General features: G+C 43.4%; 1 protein-coding gene across 1 annotated transcript in view; it reads left to right on the forward strand.

Moving 5' to 3' along the window:
• Positions 1-19190, forward strand: part of LOC127573653 (interleukin-9 receptor-like) — a 33714-nt gene extending 14524 nt beyond the window's left edge. The window contains exons 5-10 of the mRNA XM_052022065.1: positions 958-1154; positions 2376-2521; positions 10147-10321; positions 15435-15540; positions 16762-16846; positions 17800-19190. Coding sequence (XP_051878025.1) covers positions 958-1154; positions 2376-2521; positions 10147-10321; positions 15435-15540; positions 16762-16846; positions 17800-18558 — 1468 coding nt within the window. The 3' untranslated portion in view covers positions 18559-19190. The remainder of the gene's footprint in view (positions 1-957; positions 1155-2375; positions 2522-10146; positions 10322-15434; positions 15541-16761; positions 16847-17799) is intronic.
• The last annotated feature ends 1112 nt before the right edge of the window (positions 19191-20302 follow it).

Genomic DNA, 20302 nt, shown 5'->3' on the forward strand with positions numbered 1-20302 from the left:
TTTCCATCGTGAAAACTGATGAGTCTGGCCTGTGTGTGTCTGATGGAAAGTGTTAACAAGTTTTACTCTAAAGTTAATCTATGCCTTCCTTGCCCCAGGAATATTTTGGTAACTTGGTTTATGATTGTCACATGTACAGTGAAAAACTTTGTTTTGCATGTCATCCATACATATCATTGAGGTAGTACAAGGGAAAACAATAACAGAACACAAAATAAAGTGTTACAGTTACAGAGAAAATGCAGTACATGCAGACAATAAGATGCAAGGCCAAACGAGGTGGATTCTGAGGTCAAGAGTCTATTCTTATTGTGCTACTTTTAAGGCTCATTTTACTTTTAAGTGTTATTTTATGTGGAGATTTACTCTCAAACTAACCAGTGCTGCACCTGCCCTGAGGATGTTTGACAGGCACTGTAGAGGGAGCATTACTCCGTACTGATCATGTGCTATGATCACCAGAGGAGTGGAACAAGGTAACTTTAGATTTAGCATTCTATACTGAACCCACACTACACCTGCCCTGCAAGTGTTAGCACTGCACTCCATATGTAATACATGCTGTATTTGCCCCAGGAAAGCTTAGTGATGCAGTGTAGAGGGATCTTTATTTAACCCTGTGATCTGGGTTCATTCGGTCGCTTCTTGATACAGTGAGTTCTCCAGTTTAATCTTGTTACTAAGCCCCCTGCCCTCCTTCAGTTTATTCACTAGGTTTAGCCTGACTGCTTGATGAATGGGTGCTGGGTAGCTCTGTCCAATGCCCATTATCATTTTTACTTAGTATAAATCAGGAGATAAAGGAGAGGAGACTGAAGTCCCAGCTTAGCCAAGACAGGTAAAGACTGAGAGAAGCCCAGAGGGACCTTAACCAATTAGGGTCAACAGATCAAGGGTGGGTGGCCTAAAATAGCCCTGGCCCATGTTATAGACACTAATTGTCTTCTGTCTTTTTAGTTCTGAAAGGGAGGAAATCATGAATCAATGTACAATGACAAGAGTGCAGTCTACATTGGAGAAGGGAAGGCTTCATACTTACTTTTGCATGATGAAGTTCAAGTTCTTTGCACAACATATGATGTACGATCTGATTGTTAATACAAGCAGTCAGGCCAACATTTCTGCCGTCAAGGACTTCAGACCTTCCTGTAACAGTAAGTGGCAATTTAAAGGGTACCCCATGACTCAGTATTGAGTGACTCATGACTCAGAAATGTGAGTGTGCTGGATGGGCTCAGCACAGGCTCCATCATTCAGCATTGGTTCTTTGCTGAAAGGTTCAGTTGTGCCCAAGATAATAGTCAACAAACTGCATATATTTGGTGTCGTCGATCTGTGACGATGGCGAGACTGGACTGGATAGTTTGTTATGGGATGGAGTTGAGGACATTTGTATCAAGGACAGGGTCATGCCTGGAGAGTTCTTCAAAATGTTCCCCTCTGTTGGCTCTCAGCAGAATGGACCTTTGGGTGTTTTGGATGAGAACTGCCCTGACGGCACTGAAGAATCAGCTCTAGTCGTGGTTATCAGCAAATTGCTGCATCTCCTGTGCTCTTTCCACTCACCGTCTGTTCCTTGAGTCACAGGTTTTCCATTGGAAACCACTGGGTCTTCAGGTGCATGTAGTTCCTTTCTCCTTGAGGCAAGGTGGGACTTCCATTGAAGAACACCTTGCATTTGTGGTAAATTAACACCTGGACTTTGTCATCAAACTGGTCCTGTTGTTTTCTGGTTGACAAGCCATGACTCTCTTCATGAGTATAGGTTTCATGGCAGTCCAGTCACTGTGGACACTCTGCGATTTATGTTGGTTGGGATCGTCATATTTTCTGTGAGGTGCTGCCTGAGAAGAATGTTCTTTGTGGAGTCCTTGAGACTTCAATATTAATTTTCCTGTTTCTGTTATTCAACGTTTCTGTTGCCATCATTGTTTTTGGATCCAGGCAGATGGAAATAAGAGAACAGGTCAGCTGGTGGTCAGTACAATAGTCATCGGTACCCATTATGGTGTGGATGGTGTGGACATCCTTGGAGTGTCTCAGTTGGGTGATGGCATAAGGTGCCAGTATCTGGACCGGGGCAATGCCATGATGTCTTCCACTTGCTTCTCTGATGAAACAGTACTGGTTATGATAAAATGGAACCCCAAGCATGCAGTAGTTTTACCCACTGGCTGTGTTGTGTTTGCAGTGGGAAGTGTTTAGTACTGCTAGTGGTTGCCTGAAATGGGAATATTTACAATCTCTCATTGCTACCAACTACATCCTTAATGCACTGAAAGAGTTATAGATTTTCTTCATTTTACTCTTAACAGGAATTTTTGTGACAACATTCTGTATCTCTGCTTAACTCTTAAACATTGTTGTCTTTTCAGTTCAGCTGAAAGCCCCTTATCACTTGTCTGTAACAAAGAATTCCACCACACAGAATGTTAACATCTCATGGCAGATCACTGAAGGACGTTATCTGAGAAATAAACTGGAATATCAACTGGAGTACTGGAGCAAAGAGACAAAGGAGGTGGGTGACTCCCATCGGTGGTTCCCAGGGTATTGAAAGAACACTAACAATCTCCATCCCATAAAGCAATCTCACAGCTTCTAATGCAAAGCTATAAGAGGTTTTATAACTGCCCCCCTCCACCAGACAGTAACAGCAGCAGGTACTATTCACACAATGTGTTGTCACTTTCTTCTACTTCCACGACAATTGAGTTCCTGCGAATGGATGTTTATTGGACTGGAGAGAGGTATACAGAGCAATTTCTCATGGTTCACGGCTGGAATCTTGCAGTTTGTGATGTACATTAATGTGGATACAATTACAAACTTGGCAAGTGACATAGAAGTATATTAAACAGAGAAGAATTAATAGATAAAGAGAATATTGATAAGCGGGTAGGCACACAGCAAAAAATCTTCAATGCAGAGATGTGTGAAGGAAAATGTATCAGTAGGAAGACTGAGGAGAGGCCTTCTGAATGAGAAACAGTTTGAAGCTCTAGTCCGGCATTCTGTGCTCCAGCAACTCCTATGGTTCAGCATGTTTTGAATCTGTAGTACAGATCTGTACTGATTAACTAATTCTGACTAAGATCTAAGATTAACTAAGATCTGTACTATTCAGTACAACCTTTGTAATCTCAGTTGACAGAGGTCTCAGCCAACAGCGTTTCCAATTTACGGAAACTTTGGGATATTGGGAATTCTCGGAACCTTCCAGCTTCCATTTCCCATAACTGTTCTGCCATAATTAAAAAGAACAGTTCTCCTGCTCAGAGGAAAAGATGATCAGGAGGCAATTTCTGTGGTCTGGCATTTTTTTGTGGTGTGAACCAGTCAGGTCCCAAGGGTGCTGGACTAGAGAACTCCAAACTGTAATCCTGAGGTGGTGCGAGAACAGAGATTCTGAGAAGTGGAGTCGGCATGTTCTCCCCTTGTGGAATTTGCATGTTCTCCCAGTGTGGAGTTTGCATATTCTCCCTGTGTGGAGTTTGCATGTTCTCCCTATGACCATGTGGGTTTCCTCTGGGTGCTCTAGTTTCCTGCCATGTCCCAAAGATGTGCAGGTTGATAGGTTAATTAGCCACTGCAAATTGACTGTAGTGTAGGGGAGTGGTAAAATCTGGGGACAGTTGATGGTAATGTGGGCACAATAAAATGAGATTAGTGTCGGGTTAGTGTAAATTGGCGTTTGATGGTTGGTGTAGACACGAGAGGCCAAAAGGCCTGTATCTGTGTTGTACGACCCTATGACTCTGAACAGATGTTAGAGCATGTATCTTTAACTAGTGAACAATGCAGTTGATTAAACTAATGGTATTGTAGACTTAATAAGTAGAAGCATGAGGGTACAAAAACTAGGAGTGTTGGCTAAACCTGTAAGAAGCACTTGTTTGATCCCTGCTGGAGTATTATGTGGTTATCATGGAGTCTTTGAACAGGGTGTTGGAGAGAATTTTTGAAGGATTACGGTTACATAGTAAGTAGGGAAGGTGGTGTTGCTCTTCTTAGGGGAAAGAAGGCTAGAAGATTTGATTTGAGGCTTTTACAATTATGAAGGGGTTAATTTGAGGAACTAAATAAAATACCGCACAACCCCAGTAGCTGAAGGGTTGATAAATGAAATAGCACAGAATTAAAGTAATTGGTAATGAATTGGAGGCAGTGCAAGGATACATGTGCTAACACAGTGAGTGATTGGATGGCAGGGACACATTCTGTGTGGTATTGGATGAAGAGCAAATATTTGCAATGATACGGGCAATGGAGTGAATTTGACCAAAATTCCCTTCTAAAGCAAATTCAGCACAGACTTGATGAACCAAATGGTCTTCTTCCTTTCAAATACTTGTCCAGCTACCTCACGAATGTCACAATTGAATCTGCCTCCAGCACTCTCCCTTCCAGTGTATTGCAGACCCCAACCATGGCTGCATTCTAATGTTTTTCCATGTGCTGCTTTTCGTTTTTATGTTGATCACTCTCATTATATGTGCCATGGTTCTTGGCCCTTCCACCAATGGGAATAATCTCTAAAAAGCTCTACTCATTATGATTTTAAATTCCTCTGTCAAGTCCCCTCACTTTTTTCTTGGAAAATCACAAAAGAAATGCTGCATTTTTACAAACATGCAAAAGAAATTCAAGAAGGTCTCAGAATTGTTGATAATTTTGATGGAACCTGTGTGTTAAAGAATTCAGATGAATAAAAAGATGCACTTACATTGCAACTATAATGAAGAAAAATGTCCCAAAGGTATTTGGATGAAAACTAAAAGCCTCATGAAAGAAGTAGGTTATAATGCAGTTCTGAACGGAAGGGAGAGAAGTGAGAGGTACAGAGTCTGCATATCTCGCTATTCCAAGGAGAATAATCCTGCTTCCCTGGTCTTCCCACGTAGCTAGAGTCCCTCATCCTTCGAATCATTTTCGTAAGTCTCCCCTGCATTCTCTCTGAAACCCTTGCATCTTTCCTCAAGTGTAGTGCCTAGAACTGGGCACAGTACTCTTGTTGTGGGCAAACCAGTGTGTGTAAAGATTCATCATGACTTTCTTAGAACCATAGAGAGATAGAGCACAGAAACAGGCCCTTCAGCCTATCAAGTCCATGCTGACCATCAACCACCCATTTTTACTCCAATCCTACACTAACCCACTTTATTCTCTGCACATTCCCATCAACTCCTCTTAGATTCTACCATCCATCTACACACTGGAGGTAACTTACTGTGGCCAATTAATCTATCAACAACTGTTTTGTGAGCGTGGGAGCAAAGTGGAGGACCTGGGAAAACCCACGTGATCTTGGTTGGCAGACCCGGCTACAATGTTCTTTCTCTTCCATCCTGCCTGCCCATCTTCTCTGATGCTGTAAGTAAATAAATCACCAGTTTTTCAAGTTGTAGTAAACTCCATGCAGACAGGACTGGAGGTCAGGATTGAACCCAGGTTGCTGGAGTTGTGAGGCAGTGGCTCTACTAGCTGCTATACTGTGCCACCCTATACTCTTGTACTCTATGCATAAATAAAGCCCAGGATCCCAAGTACATTGTAACCTGCCCTGCCACTTTCAACAAACAGTACATATACTCACCAGGTCTTACTATTCTGGTACCCCATTCAGGATTGCGTCCTTTAGATACGAGAACAAACACATCCTTTCAGTCAATACAACTGCATTTGATATCTACAACGTCAGTATTAGGTTGTGTGTGGACTCCGATGGTGCACCATATCTCTGAACATTGTGAGAGCTAAGGGTTGCCAAGAGTCATGCTGGTGGTGGGGATGGAGAGGCTGGATTAGGATCTCACTCCTCCCCCTTCATTCAGAATATTCGGCTCATCAGCTACACACATCCCGGATCACAAATCAGCCTTGGGCAGATTCAGCTACATGGTCTCTCTCTTCCATCCTGACTGCACATCTTCTCCCAGCCCCACCGCCAGCTCCCTGACAGAACTAGAGACCCTGTTCTTCCCCAGGATCCCACTCAGCCAGAACCCTCCCTGCTCTAATCTCTATTGTCTGCCCGATCATCACTCCCAACGCTATGGCTGATCACTCCCCACCCCCACCCCCACAACCCTCCCTGTGTATCTGTCCAACCAACTTTCTTGATTCCCCTCTCTGAACCCCCTCCCCTCTGCAACCTTCTCTGCGATCCGCTTCCACCCTTGCTCTCCACTACTTATTAGTCCCCTTTTAAGTTCAGCAGCTCCTGGACTGATGCTCATGTTGTGTGGTGACATTATTCCTGTGCCTATCACATTGGATCACCTGAATAGACACACATATCGTCCCATCCTATTTTAGCAGGGAATGCCGTGCCACAAGATAGTTTACTGGAATTTAAACAGAATTTCCAGTAAACTATCCTAAGGCATGGCAACCCCTGCTCAAATTTCCCTCCATTTGCTCCACTTGGTGAAATGGCAAAACAGTCTGATACCAAAGCTGTGTGGCCAGACCATTAATGGCCTGGGCTGAAACCTTATCCTGACTGCCATCTCCTGCCAGTAGAGAGGTGCTGCATGCAGACGGAGACCCCTTGTGGTCTAACTGTTTTGGGGAATTTATTCTACAGTTTAATCACCAGCATGCGAGTATTCCTCTATAAATGAACACACTCATGAAAATACAACCTAGGAGCAGGTGTAGAACACTTGGCCTTTCAAGCCTGCTCAGTTCTTTAGTAAGGTCATGGTTGATCTGATTGTAACCTTGACTTCACATTCCATCTAACCACAGTAACCTTTTGCCCCCTTACTTATCAAGTATCTATCTAGCTCTGCCTTATAGATATTCAACCACTCTGTTTCCTCTGCCCTTTGAGGAAGAGCGTTCCAGAGACTTGCACCCCCTCCGAAAAAAGACCTTTATTTTTAAGCAGTTACCCTTAATTCTGGATTATCCCACAAGAGGACACATTTTCTCCACATCCACCTTGTCAAAATCCCTCAGGATCTTATATGTTTCAATCAAGTACCTCTCTCTCTTCTAAACTCCATGGATACAGCCCAAGCTTCCCCCATAAGATAACCTGTCTATCTGTCTATTTCAGAAATTAAACTAGTAAACCTTCTCTGAACTGCTTGCAATGTAATAACATCCTTCCTTTAATAAGGAGACCAACACTGTACACAGCGCTTGCCTTCATAGGTTGGGGCATAGAAAATAAAAGTTGGGAGGTAACGTTGCACTTTACAAAACACTGGTTAGGTTGCACTTGGAATGATGTGTGCAATTCCGGTTGCCACACTATAGGAAGGATGTGTTTGCGCTGGAGAGAGTGCAGAGGAGATTCACGAGGATGTTGCCTGAATTGGGGGACTTTAGTTATGAGGAGAGATTGGATAGGCTGGACTTGTTTTCCCTAGAGCAAGGGAGGCTAGGGGATGTCCTGATAGAGGATTATAAGAGACATACATAGGATTGACAGTCAGAATCTGAATCTTTTTCCCATGGTAGGCCTATCAAAAGAAAGATGATGTGGGTTTAAGGTGAGAGGAAGGAGTTTTAAAAAGGATCAGAGGTTTTTTTTACACAGAGTGGTTGCTATTTGGAACATGCTGTCAGATACAATCACTCGGTTGAAGAGGCATTTAGACAGACACTTGAAGAGGTAAGGCATAGAAGGATACGGACCTAATGTGGGTAAATGGAATTAGTGTAAATGGGCAAAAAGGTTGGGATGGAAACAGCAAAGGGCCCGTTTCTGTACTGTATGACTATATGCAATAAAAGATAACATTCTGTGAGCTTTCCTAATTACCTCTGATACTTTACAGACTAGCCTTTTACAAATCATGAACTGGGAAACACGGATTGCTCTGCATCTCAGACCATTTTGATAAAATGCTTTTTTTCATTTTTTCAAGTGAAATGGATAATTTCGCATTTTATCACATTACATTCTATTTGGCCAGACCTTTGCTCACTCACTTAACCAGCTCATATCCCCCTGTGGCCTCCTTGCGTCCTCGACACAACTTACTTTCCTATCCACCTTTATGTCATCAGCAAATTTATCGACTAAACCTTCAGTGCCTTCATCCAAGTTATTTATATAAATCATAAGAGTTGTGATCCCAGCACCAATCCCCGTCGCACACCACTCATTACATCTCGCCAACCAGAAAAGAACAGATTTATCCTCCTCTCTGCCTCAGGAAGTGATTGGTTGATGAAAGTCAGGAGAAAGTAGCAGGAAACACCTGCTTTCTTTTCCTGTTATTTTTCAAGATGTGACCTTTATTGTTCAGTTTCCTGTCATGGCTATTAATATACCGGGCCTAATGTAGTAGCCTACCTCTGACACCTCACCCCTACCCTCATGTTATAGAAGATTACAGCCATGAATACAAAACAATTATTGTGGGTGAGAAATTATAAGGTATGTTGTGCAAAGATTCAGCAGAGTAATGATGGGGTCTGGGTAGTAGGAGGGCACTTCATCTTAACCTTTCCCTCCCAGATGTTGCATGGTTTGGACAACCTCCATCTTGGAGAGGCAGGTCAGACACTTGGAAGGGGAGGGCAGGAGACGGAGCGGTGAGGGACAGAAGAGAGGGTGAGGGACTGAGGAGCTGCTGAGGGGATGCAAAACAGATGGGGAGGGACGGGGAAAGAGGGTCACAGGTGAGCGAGGGACAGGTGAAGAGGCAAGGGATCAGAGAGAAGCAGAGGGGCCAGTGAGGGATGAGGTACAGAGAAGGGAGAAAAGGACTAGTGAGGGATGGTGAGGGGGGTGAGTGACCAGTGAGGGACCTGCAAGGTGCAAGGAGGTGGCAAGATGTGGAGAGACTGATGGGGAGGTGAGGGATAATATTATTCCAACTTCTTTTCCTTCCTACACAGTGAATTACTTTACATGGTTTTTACTAGTTAGAGATGGAAACAGCAAAAGTGACTTTCCCTTCAGCCAGAATTTTACTTGCTGAAGAACAGAGATCGGAGGCACTTACTCCGTCAACACTTTTTCATATTAAACTGCATCTGCCAACTGCTTGCCCAGTTATTCTGATTGTTTTAAATCTTTGTGAATCTGGCTGGTTCCCATACCAGTGTCAACTACACACCTGATGATTTTGTTTGGAATATCTTCCTGTCAGACATAAATGTTAATGTCTCATAACATTGAGCAAGGAAAGTTAGGAGCAAACACAGTCTGCAAGTGAAACAACATTAGGAGTGGGGGCAACGATCAGACTGGAAACTGCAACAACAACTTGTACTCATTGTGTTCGAATGTACTCCAGAGCCATTTAACTGATGTATTGGCAAACACATTTTGACAGAGCCAGAAAATAGAGATATCAGGACAGATGGTCAAGACTGGTACATAGCTTTTAAGAAGTATATTCAAGGGGGAAAGAGTAAGGGAGATGATTAGGGAGAGAGTTCCTGATTGCAGGGTCTGGTCTACTGAATGCACAATAGCTATTGGAGAGAAGTGACTACATTCAGACATAAACATTGGAAATACCCTACACTTTGCAATACCCTAAATTCCTCCTGTCTTTACCCTCCCCATGAGCAATGATCCTCAATCACACTTATTCACCTGGTTTTAGTTTTATAGAGAGATACAACTCAGGCCCTTCGGCCCATTGTGTCTGCACCAAGCATTAGGCATCTGTATGGGTGGCTGATGATTTTCGTATTCCTTAGTCCAGCAGTTCCTGGCCCTGAATCCAAGAGGCCCACAAGTCTGCCTATGAAGAGATTTTTCCTGCCCATAACCTAAATCTTTTTCATGGCTAATTGTTTTGGACCTCCAGACATCACTGTGTTCCCCTAGTGAAAACAAATTCACTTTGTGTCCATTTGCATTTCTGTAGAATCTGCACCAAAAAGCTCTCTGTAACCTCACTGCTGATTTTTATTGTAACCATAATTCACTACTGTACATCACAGTGACTGACAACAAATTCCAATTGTCATTTGTTATATCATTCCCCTCACTGGGTCAGTACCCAGCACTTTGGCCTTGGATACACCAAGCATTTGTGTGTCCATGTAAATTTGCAACACAATAAATAAAGCCTCCAGCAGTGACAATGTGCTCTGAAAACCATATTCAGGTAGTTTTCTATCCCTTGCTCTATCTTACATCCTAATTCAATCTAATTTTTCCTGTAGGATGTAAAGCTGAAAAAGCGGGTGAATGATATCCGACATCTGATCATTGAGGAAGCTGAACTGGAGCCAGACTCAGAGTATAGAGCACGAGTTCGTGGGAAACCCATAGATTCATTAAATATCCAGGGAACCTGGAGCAAATGGAGTGCAGAAATAAAATGGAGAACAGATCCTGGTAAGTATATTGTTACTAGAACGTTTTGGAAGATTATTTGACAGGTTTCTCTCTTTGTGTATCTCATGTTCCTGTATCTCTCCTCCTCTTTTTGACTTTCTTTCTCTTAGTATTTACCTCTCTTTCTCCATTTCCTGCCTCCTGCTCTCTCACCCCCTTTGTCTTTCTCTTTTTGTGCTGTACCTGCCTGAAAGTGTTGGATAGAACAGTGCAGAGAAAGCCCTAGCGTACTGCCCTGGAAGTGTTGGATGAGACGGTGTAGAGAGAGCCCATAACATAATGTCCTGGAAGTATTTGATGGGACAGTGAGAGTATTTGATGAGACACTCTGTATATAACTTGCATGGTAGCTTACCTAGGAGTGTTTGACAGGATAGTATGAAGGTATATTCTTGTATACATAACCTGCAATGTAGCTGAATTGAAAGTGTTTGACAGGACAGTGCAAGGGGAGATTCACTCGGAGAGGGGGCACAGTGGGTAGAGCCGTTGCCTCACAGGTCTAGAGACCTGGGTAGAATCCCCTCTTGCGGTGTCAATGTGGAGTTTGCACTTTCTCCCTGTGACCATGTGGGCTTCCTCCAAGTGCTCTGGTTTCCTCCCACATCCCGAAAACGTGCAGGTTGGTAGGTTAATTGGCCACAGTAAATTGCCCCTAGAGTGTTGGTGAGGGGTAGAATCTGGCAGGAGCTGATGGAAATGTGGGGACAATAAAATGGGATGTGTATAGTATTAGTAAAAATGAATGCTTGATGGTTGGCACAGACTAGGTGGGCCAAAGGGCCTGTTTCCTTACTTGCATGTGACTCTCTTACTCAAGTACTATAGCTTGCCTGGAAGAGTTTGGTGGACATTTCTGCTCTACTTTGTGGGAGAGACAAATTGGCAACTTATGAGAGCCACTCAAATGGAATGTATTTTATTTTTAATCACAATTTGATAATTTTAGTCATACGGATAAAGACAGAAATGACGGAGTCTGTTACTACAGCAGGTATATGTTCAGAATGCTACAAACAACAAAGCAATAATGGCTTTCTTAGTATTGGCTAAAATTGATATTTCATCCACTTCCAGTGTGCTTAAATATATCACCGGGTTTCGTGTTGGTGCCATTTCAGATCCCCATCCAGAAAACTGCAATGTTGGCCACGATCCTGTGTGAAATGACCTTACACCAGAAGCAAGCAGAAAACTGAGACCTGTGAGATTCCCAGTGTGACCTCACTCAGTTTAGCCCAGCCACTGACACGTCACTTCCCTCCAACCAGACATACATCACATGCCATTGACGAAGGTCAGCGACCCTATTGCACACGAATGGTGCACCAACAATGGCTGTCATAACGCTGAGGGGCCAGATAAGAAGTGTATCCAGCTCCTCAGCGCGGTACCTTTGGAAAACTTTCCCTGGAGTGAGTCCAGAATACAGAGAGAGGTCAGATGTACGGGTGCTGACATGTGCAACCGTTTCTTGCAGAACCATTGGATAGTCATCAGACAATAGCATCATGACTGCTATAGACGAGACAGAGGCTGTAAGGGAGAGGGAGAGAGCCCCCACAATCACTAATGACCGTGAATATCCCTGGTTAATGGTATACATGCCTGTAAGGATGTCCTGGGTTCCCAGAGATCCTGAGGGCTCACCACATGAAGAGGAAGCTCCAGTCATCTCTTCCAGGAATACAACACTGAAAGGAATTTCATGTCCTCCTAAGATATGTTTCAGTGATCTGTACACCCTGCAGAGTGCATCCCCTCAGAGGATAGTGTATTTTATGTGGAGGTTTAAGTTCTGAAGGCAAGGTACCACTCACCACTGAGGTTGGAGCAAGCCATCAGGGTAAACAGAACAGGGTAATAATCAGTGTAGGTGGGCCTGTCCAGCGGGAGATGAGGGATTTTATGCATCAAGTGCTTCTTGCAAGAAAACATTCACCTTGAGGAAATTTTCACCATCCACAACAAGCTTCACATTGAAGGGGTGGACATGATTCCCACTGAGGAAGTGGTCTGTGTTCCTTGTGAGACCCATTATGGGCATGTGGGGTCAGTCAATGTCTGCCTGTACCCAAGGGAAACGTGCAAAGCCAGTGCAAAGCCGTGCAAAGCCGTGCAAAGTCCCAATGTCTAAGATGCCACCTGATCTTCAGTGAAATTGAAGTAGATGAAATCACCTCTCCACAGGTACAGTGCCTGGGTTACATCTCTGTTTGACGCAGAGATCTGCAGTGCCTTCTTGGAAAGATCCTGTGATGAGGAAGTTGAGAGCCAATGTGACTATGACCTCTACAGAGTGAGCAGTCCAGGCATGAGAACTTAGCTGAAGTTCTTAGACCATAAGACCATAAGATATAGGAGCAGAATTAGGCCATTCGGTCCATCGAGTCTGCTCCGCCAATCAATCATTGCTAATTTTTTTTCAACCCCATTCTCCTGGCTTCTCCCTGTAACCCTTAACCCCCTTACCAATCAAGAACCTATCAATCTCTGCCTTAAATACACCCAATGACTTGGCCTCCACAGCCCTCTGTAGCAATAGATTCCACAGATTCACCACCCTCTGGCTGAAGAAATTCCTCCTCATCTCTATTTTAAAGAGGTGTCCCTTTATTCTGAGGCTGTGCCCTCAGTTCCTAGACTCTCCTACTAATGGAAACATCCTCTCCACGTCCACTCTATCCAGGCCTTTCAGTATCCGGTAGGTTTCAATGAGATCTCCCCTCATCCTTCTGAGCTCCATCGAGTACAGGCCCAGAGGCATCAAATGCTCATCATACGTCAAGCATATGTTCTTTCTGCAATGATTCACTGCTGGTTCTTCTTGGTGGAGAAGCCAAGAACCACTTCACAGATGCCAGTTATAGTGGACTTCAGAGTAGCCCAGGTCAACAACTCCAACTCCTTCCATACTTTCAGCTCTGTAGGTTTTCAGATTTAGCTGTACTATTTCCTGGCCATCCAGCTTCACATTCAGTCCAGCTCATCAGTATAATACTGCACCCAGTGTCAAGCACTGTCATTCACACTCATGACAATGATCTACTCATGTTAAGTCACCCCGTCTTCATTAAAACAAACTGCTGGAGGAACTTGGTGGGTCAGGCAGCATCTGTGGAGGCAGAGAGAAGGCCAACTTTTCAGGTTGAGACCTGCTGAGTCCCTCCAGCAGTTTTTGTTTTGCTCCAGATTACAGCATCTGCAGGCTCTTGTGTCCCCCTCTTCATTAAACATTGTGAGCACTACTTCTGTGTTACAGCCTTCACCTGCTCCCTCTACATGGTGAGAATGGCGAAACTTAGGAAACTTAGTTTACTCCAGAACAGTGTGTTTTGCTTCTTGTCTCCTGTGCATGGTGTTACATGGAACAACTGGTCTTTCATTTTGTTCACTCAACTTTATGCTTATTTTTACGAGCTTTGGTAATGTTGTCTTTTAATCCACATACGGGTGACATGATGGTGCAACAGGCAGTGCTGCTGTTTCACAGCTCCAGTGACCCAGGTTCAATCCTGACCTCTGGTGCTGTCTGTGCTGTCCAGAGTTTGCCTTTTCTCTTTGTCCGTGAGGGTTTCCTCCCACATCCCAAATTCATGCTGGGTTGGTAGGTTAATTGGCCTCTGTAAATTGCCCCTGGTGTAGCCAGGTGGTTGGAGAATTGGGATGGTAGGAAAGACAATGGGTTTCAGGGAATAAGGTGGGGGAACAGGGCTGATGAGATTCCTCTGAGAACTGGCATAGATTTGATGAGTTAAATGAACTGCATTAAGTCATAAGAAAATGTGATACTTTCTTGCCTAAAGCAGCAAACAACGTAGGTTTCCTTCTAATGCAGTGACAATCTTTGTTTCCATTTTCAACATAATCTTTGGTTTACTCCAGAACAGTGTGTTTTGTGCACCGTGTTACATGGAACAACTGGTCTCACTTGCAAGTCCTGAATGTTTTTCCTTGCCGATTCCATTGCTTAAGCAGCTTTCAATGTCCTCTCAATGCATTATTACCTCTGATAATAGCTGCCTCTGAATCTGCATGGCAGTCTTTCCTTCAACAGCTGACAGAGTGTGTCGCCATGATTAATTAGTCTTGCAATAACTTCCTCAATTTGGCTACGCATTCAACTATTGTTTTGTCGGGCTTCCTTAACCATGAATCGAACTTTAGTGTTTGTATGATCTCCCTTGGCTTTAGGTTGAAGTGATTCATCAATAAATCCACCAATTCTCTTAATTTTTCATTACTGTGTTGCTACAGCCTCTGGTTTCCTTTGTATTTGGTTTTCCTTTCCTAGTGTGCTCCTACCACACTAGTTAGGAGAGATTACTGTTTATTTTCACCAGTGATGTTTACAGCAAAGAAATTTGATAACAATTTGCAATATTCCTCTCAGGTCTGATTTGGAGTATCAAATGCTGCCAACGAGCTGATTGTTGTGGCCATTTTCATTTCCTTATTACTCTCTTTTTTAAAAATAGCAGATGTTTGTCAGACTTTCCTTTTCTCTCTGTGTTTCTACTTGACAAAGAGTTTCGCTTTGGTCCTACCAAACTTCACGAACAAGTTTGCATGTTGTCAACATGTTATATTTTAGCTTACAAATAAAGGGAGGTTGCTTTACGTCCTTCAGTAAGTTTTTTTTTCCATCAAACGCATCCTGAACTGAGATCAACCAAATGGCGTCTGCCAAAGACTGAAAAAATAACTCAAGATAAGCCCCCAAGGTACCCTAAGTTCTGTTGGCTTGGAGGAGAACAATTATCAACCATGTATTGCTAAATAAATTAAGTGCATTACTAAATGCCCCACGTGCTCTGGAGCTGTTTGATGGGAGAGTATAAAGGATAATTGCTTATATTTGACTGTTGAAGTTGGAAGCATAAATTTAATAACACAAATTAATAATCTGAAATTTCTCTCAGAAGTGTTTAAACAAAGTCCCTGCCATGCTCAGGTTCAGAGTTTTGGAGAAATGTTTCCTCACCATGGAGTTTGACACAGTGCCCAGGGGCACTGTCCGCAGTGAATCCCAGAGACCTGATTTAGTCTTGTGAGCTAGTCCTATGATTTACCACAATAATATCTGTATTTACTTCTCTTCCTTCCTTCAAAGGTTCAAGCAATCTGTCGAAAAAAAACAACCTGCTGTTTGTTGTGTTTGCACCACTGTTGTTGGCGATCATCATTTTCATATCACTGTATTTTAAGCTTCCATCACGGTGAGTTCATCCCTTCTGTAACAGTTATGGTGACTTCAGAGATGGTCACAGCCTCCCCCAGTGTCATTGTAAATAGTGGCAGTCTCCACCAGTGTCCCTGAACTGGTGACAGTCTCCCCCAGTGTCACTGGAACTGGTGACAGTCTCCCCCAGTGTTGCTTAAATGGTGACAGTCTCCCCCAGTGTCTCTGAACTGGGGGAGACTGTCACCAGTGTCGCTGTAAATGGTGACAATCTCCATCAGTGTCCCTGAACTGGTGACAGTCTCCCCCAGTGTCACTGCAAATAGTGACAGTCTCCCCCAGTGTCTCTGCAAATAGTGACAGTCTCCCCACCAACCACCACCCCCCCCCCCCACCCCAGTGTTACTGGAGCCAGAAACATTTTCTCTCAAGGCTGCAGGAGTCCCCTCTGCATCACTGGAACTAATGATATCCTCCCTGGCATCTCTGAAACCAGTTACAGTTTCTCCCAGTGTCACCAGAAGTGGGAATAGTCTCTTCCAACCCCGCCACCCCATAACAGTCTCCATGTATGAGAATGGATCCCATATTCCAATAACCCCTTGTGTGGGACATTCCTTTGCACTCCACCTGCTTTGATGACTTGATGCCCTGTTGAGCTTGCTGTACTTGGTGAGGAACAGTCTCTGCATTTACAACACAAATCAGCACCAAAGCGCTCGTCCCTCTGCTTGTGTCATCCTCCCTAGTATTAGGAAAAAATCTTACATTTATTTAAAGAAATAAAGCATTGCATTTATATAGTAACCTTTACAAAATCAGGACAATCTAAAGCACTTTATACCTACTAAGGTAACTTTTGACATGTTGGTATAAAAGCAGCTAAGCTGTGCAGTGTTAACCCCCATAGATAACGATATGATAATAACAAGATAACATTGGGTGACCATGAATTGTCAGGGTGTGAGACTGACTCCTCAATTCTTTGAAGTTGTGCCATGAAACCTTTTGGTTTACCTGAGAGAACAGATGTGGCCTCGAGTTAACATCTCACCTGAGAGAGGCTATCCCTGTGATGTTTCAGTGCTCCTCAGGGCTCTCCCTCCTTCGGTACAGCACTGCAGGATCAGCCTGGGCTTTTGTGCTTGTCTTTGGAGTGAAACTTGAACTTGCAGTCTCTGATTCAGCTGCTTTGACATATAGCTTGTCTGAAAGATGTAGGCGTTGACACCTGTTGTGATTTCTGCCCCCTTTCTAGTGTTGTCGGTAAAGTGTGGATTCATATTCCAAACCCAGCATCCTATTTCCAGCCTCTCTACAATCAGCACAACGGAAACTTCAAGGTACGGACAGTAATGCTGCAGACTGGACTTACTCTCCCTTGGTTCCCTAAAGCTCCACGGACCAAGGATTCATGCTGAGGGAACAGGAAAGAGCCAAACTCCTTGTCCTCATTGACCCAGCTGTTGGTGCTGGTGAGGAGGCTTTGGGTTTAGGAAGGGAAACAAAGACATCTGGGTTTTGTATTTCTGACCATTGCCCAGTGACCCCTGCACACATCTGGACAGCCGGTGAGGCCACCATCAGTGCTGACAGACTGTTTATAACAGGTAGTGTTAGACAGGTAGTGACAGACTGTTTATAACACTGCCAGATAAACAGTCAAAATGTATACAGCACACTGTCACACTGACAGACCATCAGATGGTACACAACACCTTCATACTGACAGTGAAACAATCTAACTCTATATATTCACTGTCAGTGTATAGGTGTATTTTCTATAGTCTTATGGTCGTAAATGTGACAGTGACCCACCATCAGACTGTATAAAATATACCTGACACTGACAGTGAAACAGTCAAACTCTATATAACACACTGTTACACTGACGGACCATCAGGTGATACACAACACAACTTCACACTGAGTAAAACAGTCAAGCTCTATATAATACACCCTAACATTAGTAGAAAAATTACCAACTGTATGTAACACTTTCTTTCATGAATTGATGGTGAGACTGTACATAACCCACCCCCCTACAGAAAGACACAAGCGCCACCACTGTCCTGGCTTCTGTCTTTATGAGAGATGTGGATGGAAAGTGGGGTGTAGGTTAAGCTGAGATGATTCCTAAGTGGTGGAAGGCAAAAGGGAATGAGTGTGGGGTTGGTACACTCATGTCTAGTTACTCAAAGCTGGCATAGGGACACCAGTGGGAATGGGTCAAAGGGAAGCCATTCAAGTGTAGTATAATGGGAAAAGACTGTCTAATTTTAGCTTTCTCTTTCAGGAATGGATCCACAAAGACCATGCGAGTGATTGGCGTTACAGTAGAGGGGAGTCATCCCAAGAGCTGAGGGAGGTGAAGAAAGTGTCTGACAGCACAGCTGTTGCAGTCATCCTGAATCCTTGGGATGAAACTGTTTCTAACATCTCCTCTCTGAAGCCCATCCCAGTCAACCACACCTTGCTCTTTGACTTGGACACCAAAAGTAACCTTCAGACTGAGTCCAGCAATTCCTTTCACCACACTCAGTTGCTGGAATATTGCAATAGTGATTCTGTGCTGGATGGGCTTCTCCCTCTCATGCTACAGGAGGAACAGCACATGTCTGAGAACTGGACACTGTGCCAGGAACCATCTCCGGGCACCTTCCTGGGTACTGTGCCACAGGAGGAGGATGGAGGGTACAGCTACAGTGACGAGTACTGCACCCTGGCCCATTCTGACTCCAGCCAGGGCCTGGTCCCGGCAAAGATTGGGCTCCAGCTCAAAGTAGCCAACAAGTGCCTGGAAGAGAAAAGGGAAATGGCGGAGGGTTTGCCCATGACTGATAATGGCAGTATTCTGCCTTCTGAATGCCCAGCAACAACTCAGAAGTCACAGTTTCCTCAGGAAGTCTGTGCCAGTGGAAGACCCTGTAAAACCCCACTTCAGAGTCAGACCCCAGCTGAACCCTCAGGTCCACCATTAAACAATGAACAATCCTCCCTCACACTCACCACCTCTGACAACTCTGCCGTGCCATCCATGAGTTCCGATCTGTGACACTGATGTGACTGTCATTACTGCACAGTTGCAACGTCCTATCAAAGTGGGGAGGGTTTGAATTATTTCCAGCATCGATGAAGGAGGGACACCCTATCTAATTATTGACTGGAGGGAGAAGATTTTACAGCTGTAGGGAAGCTTCAGGAGAACATTTGATGAGCATTATTTAGCAGCTTATGCAAATAGCTCAGTATATTAAACCAGGACTTTATTGTTGGCTAGTAAACAAAATTAGAGCACACAGTATTGGGGGTAAAGTATTGGGGTAGATTTATGATTCATTAATAGACAGAAAACAAGGGAGTAGGAATAAACAGGGCATTTTGGGTGGGGAGGCTGTGACCAGTGAAGTGGCACAGAGATTGACCCTGGTGCCCTGGCTGTTCACAATCTATTTCAATGATTTGGATGCGGGGATGAAGTATGATGTATCCACTTTTATGGATGATACAAAGTTAGATGTCAATGTGGGTTGTGAGGATGCAGAGAAGTTTCAGGGGAGATATAAATAGATTAAGTGCGTGGGCAAGGACACGGTAGATAAAATATAATGTGGAAAATTATGAAGTCATCTACTGATAGTGAAAGTAGAAATGTGGAGCATTTTCTGAATGATGTGAGATTGAAAGTTGTTGGTGTTAGAGGGACCTCCTTGTACACAAATTAGTGAAAGCTAATATTGCAGCTACAGCAAACAATTAGGAAGAGAAGTTGTATGCTGACTCTTACTACAAGAGGATTTGAGTACAAGCATTGAGATATCTTTCTCCAGTTATAGAGGGCCCTAGTGAGAACACGTCTGGAATATTATATATATATATATATATATATATATATATATGTGAACTCCTTAACTAAGGAAGGATAACCTTGTGATAGAGTACACTGAAGATTGACCGGATGGATTCTTGGGATGGTGAATTTGTTGGATGAGAACAGATGAAGTAAACTGGACCTCTGTGCTTCTGAATTTTGGAAAATGAGAGGTGATCTCATTGAAGTATACATAATTCTTATACCGCTTGACAGGGCAGATGCAGGGATGATGGGTCTGAAAACAAAGGTCACATCTCAAATTAAGGAGCTGACCATTCGGAACAGAGATGTGAAGAATTATTATTCACCTGGAGGGTAGCAAATCTTTGTTATTCACTGCCCATGTTGGCTGTGGAGGTTCATTCACTGAACATATTTAAGACAGAATTGAATAGATTTTTTGATAGTAAGAGAAACTAGGGATGTGTGGTTAGTGCAGGAAAGGGGGGCTGAGTTAAAGTATCAGTCATATTGAATGGCGGGTTTTGGAAGAAGGGATGAGTATCTTTAACCAGTTACATCTCGATTGAACTGCTGGTATTTGCAAGATGATAATTTTGCTTTAAAGTTTATGTATATTAAACATTGACTGCTGCTAATTGTGCATCACCTCATTACCAATGAAGACATTAAAATTGTAACTTGACTCGACTCTTTTTTTACTAGATTAGTTAATTTGAGGAATTAAAATAATTATATTGTTGAAGCATGTTGCAAATGAATGTAATATCACCTCATTTTAACTAGGCCTTTAACCTAAAAGGGAGGGTTTTGGTGAATAGAGGGTCAGAAATCACAAGTGGGAATAGTGAATTGGCAACCTAATGGAAGATACTGTACATAGTGGTTTAATCTATAGGTAAGAAAAGAGTGTAAAAAAGGTAAGATAGTTATGGCAATTTTAATTTTCATTTACACTGGACAA

The sequence above is a fragment of the Pristis pectinata genome, chromosome 8 (genome assembly GCF_009764475.1).
Source record: "Pristis pectinata isolate sPriPec2 chromosome 8, sPriPec2.1.pri, whole genome shotgun sequence".
Taxonomy (NCBI): domain Eukaryota; kingdom Metazoa; phylum Chordata; class Chondrichthyes; order Rhinopristiformes; family Pristidae; genus Pristis; species Pristis pectinata.